The sequence below is a fragment of the Echinops telfairi genome, unplaced genomic scaffold, assembly GCF_000313985.2.
Source record: "Echinops telfairi isolate 266 unplaced genomic scaffold, ASM31398v2 ScPeMD7_7409;HRSCAF=8447, whole genome shotgun sequence".
Lineage (NCBI taxonomy): Eukaryota > Metazoa > Chordata > Mammalia > Afrosoricida > Tenrecidae > Echinops > Echinops telfairi.
The window spans coordinates 2180010-2180923 of NW_022111309.1; the positions used below are offsets into that span (position 1 = coordinate 2180010).

General features: G+C 47.5%; 1 protein-coding gene across 1 annotated transcript in view; it reads left to right on the forward strand.

Annotated features, from left to right (window-relative positions):
- The first annotated feature begins 556 nt into the window (after nucleotides 1-556).
- The window catches only part of IGF1R (insulin like growth factor 1 receptor), a 257169-nt gene continuing 256811 nt past the window's right edge, over nucleotides 557-914 (forward strand). The window contains exon 1 of the mRNA XM_045296469.1: nucleotides 557-623. Within this exon, the coding sequence (XP_045152404.1) occupies nucleotides 557-623 (67 nt within the window). The remainder of the gene's footprint in view (nucleotides 624-914) is intronic.

Here is a 914-nt window from a genome sequence, read left to right on the forward strand (position 1 = left end):
CAGGAAAAAGGTCTGATTTGTTCTGTGTATACGTTATAAAGATAATTTTGGCTTTGAGGCCATGGGTGGAGATTGGGTCTTGGGAAGGCTGTTGCTGAAGTTGGCTAGCGCTGACAGATCATGAATGAGATTTGGTGTGAAGGGGACAGACAACTGTGGTGAAATCCACTGGTCTACAGGTGTATGTGCCAAGGACCCTTTTAGGACTGGGTAGACAGGAAGAGCATAGATCAGTAGCTACCTGCCAGCTCACGGTGACCCACTGAGGTCAGAATGCAATGTTAGCAGAGCCCGCATCACCCTGAGGATCGCCAGCATGCTTGAGCCCATCACTTTGCCTGCTGAGCTAATCCCTGTCTCGCTCCCAGCATCTCCCTCACCCTCATTGGCCCTCTACTTCACCAAAATGATGGCCTCCTCTCGAGATTGGTCCCTCCTGATGACCTGTCCAAAGAAAGTAGAATGGGCATTGCTCTGTTGTGGTCCATAAGGCTATTGTTAGCAATAGATGGCCAGATCTTTCTTTCTAGTCTGTCTGAACCAGGAGTCCCCCACAATGATCTTGGTGGTGTTCGAGATACTGGGGGCAGACCTCTCAGCATCATGCAGACCGCCCCAGCACAGTAAGCTGAATATATAGGTTTTCTTTGTTATCTGCAAGTAGAGCATTTCTTCACGAAATACATTGTAACCTAAAGTGGTGAAAACCCAAGAAACAGGTTTCATTAATTTTTGTGGGGACATTTTTGAGCATTCCCAGACCCTCTCAAACCTACCAAATCATACCAAATGACGTAAAACTTAAAATAACACTAACATATAATGTTTCCCGACAGTTCAAAATCGGGGTGGCTTGATAGTGAGATGCTGAGTGTAGTTCCTGGGAAAGGAGCTTGGTGGGCTGCCCCCCCCCC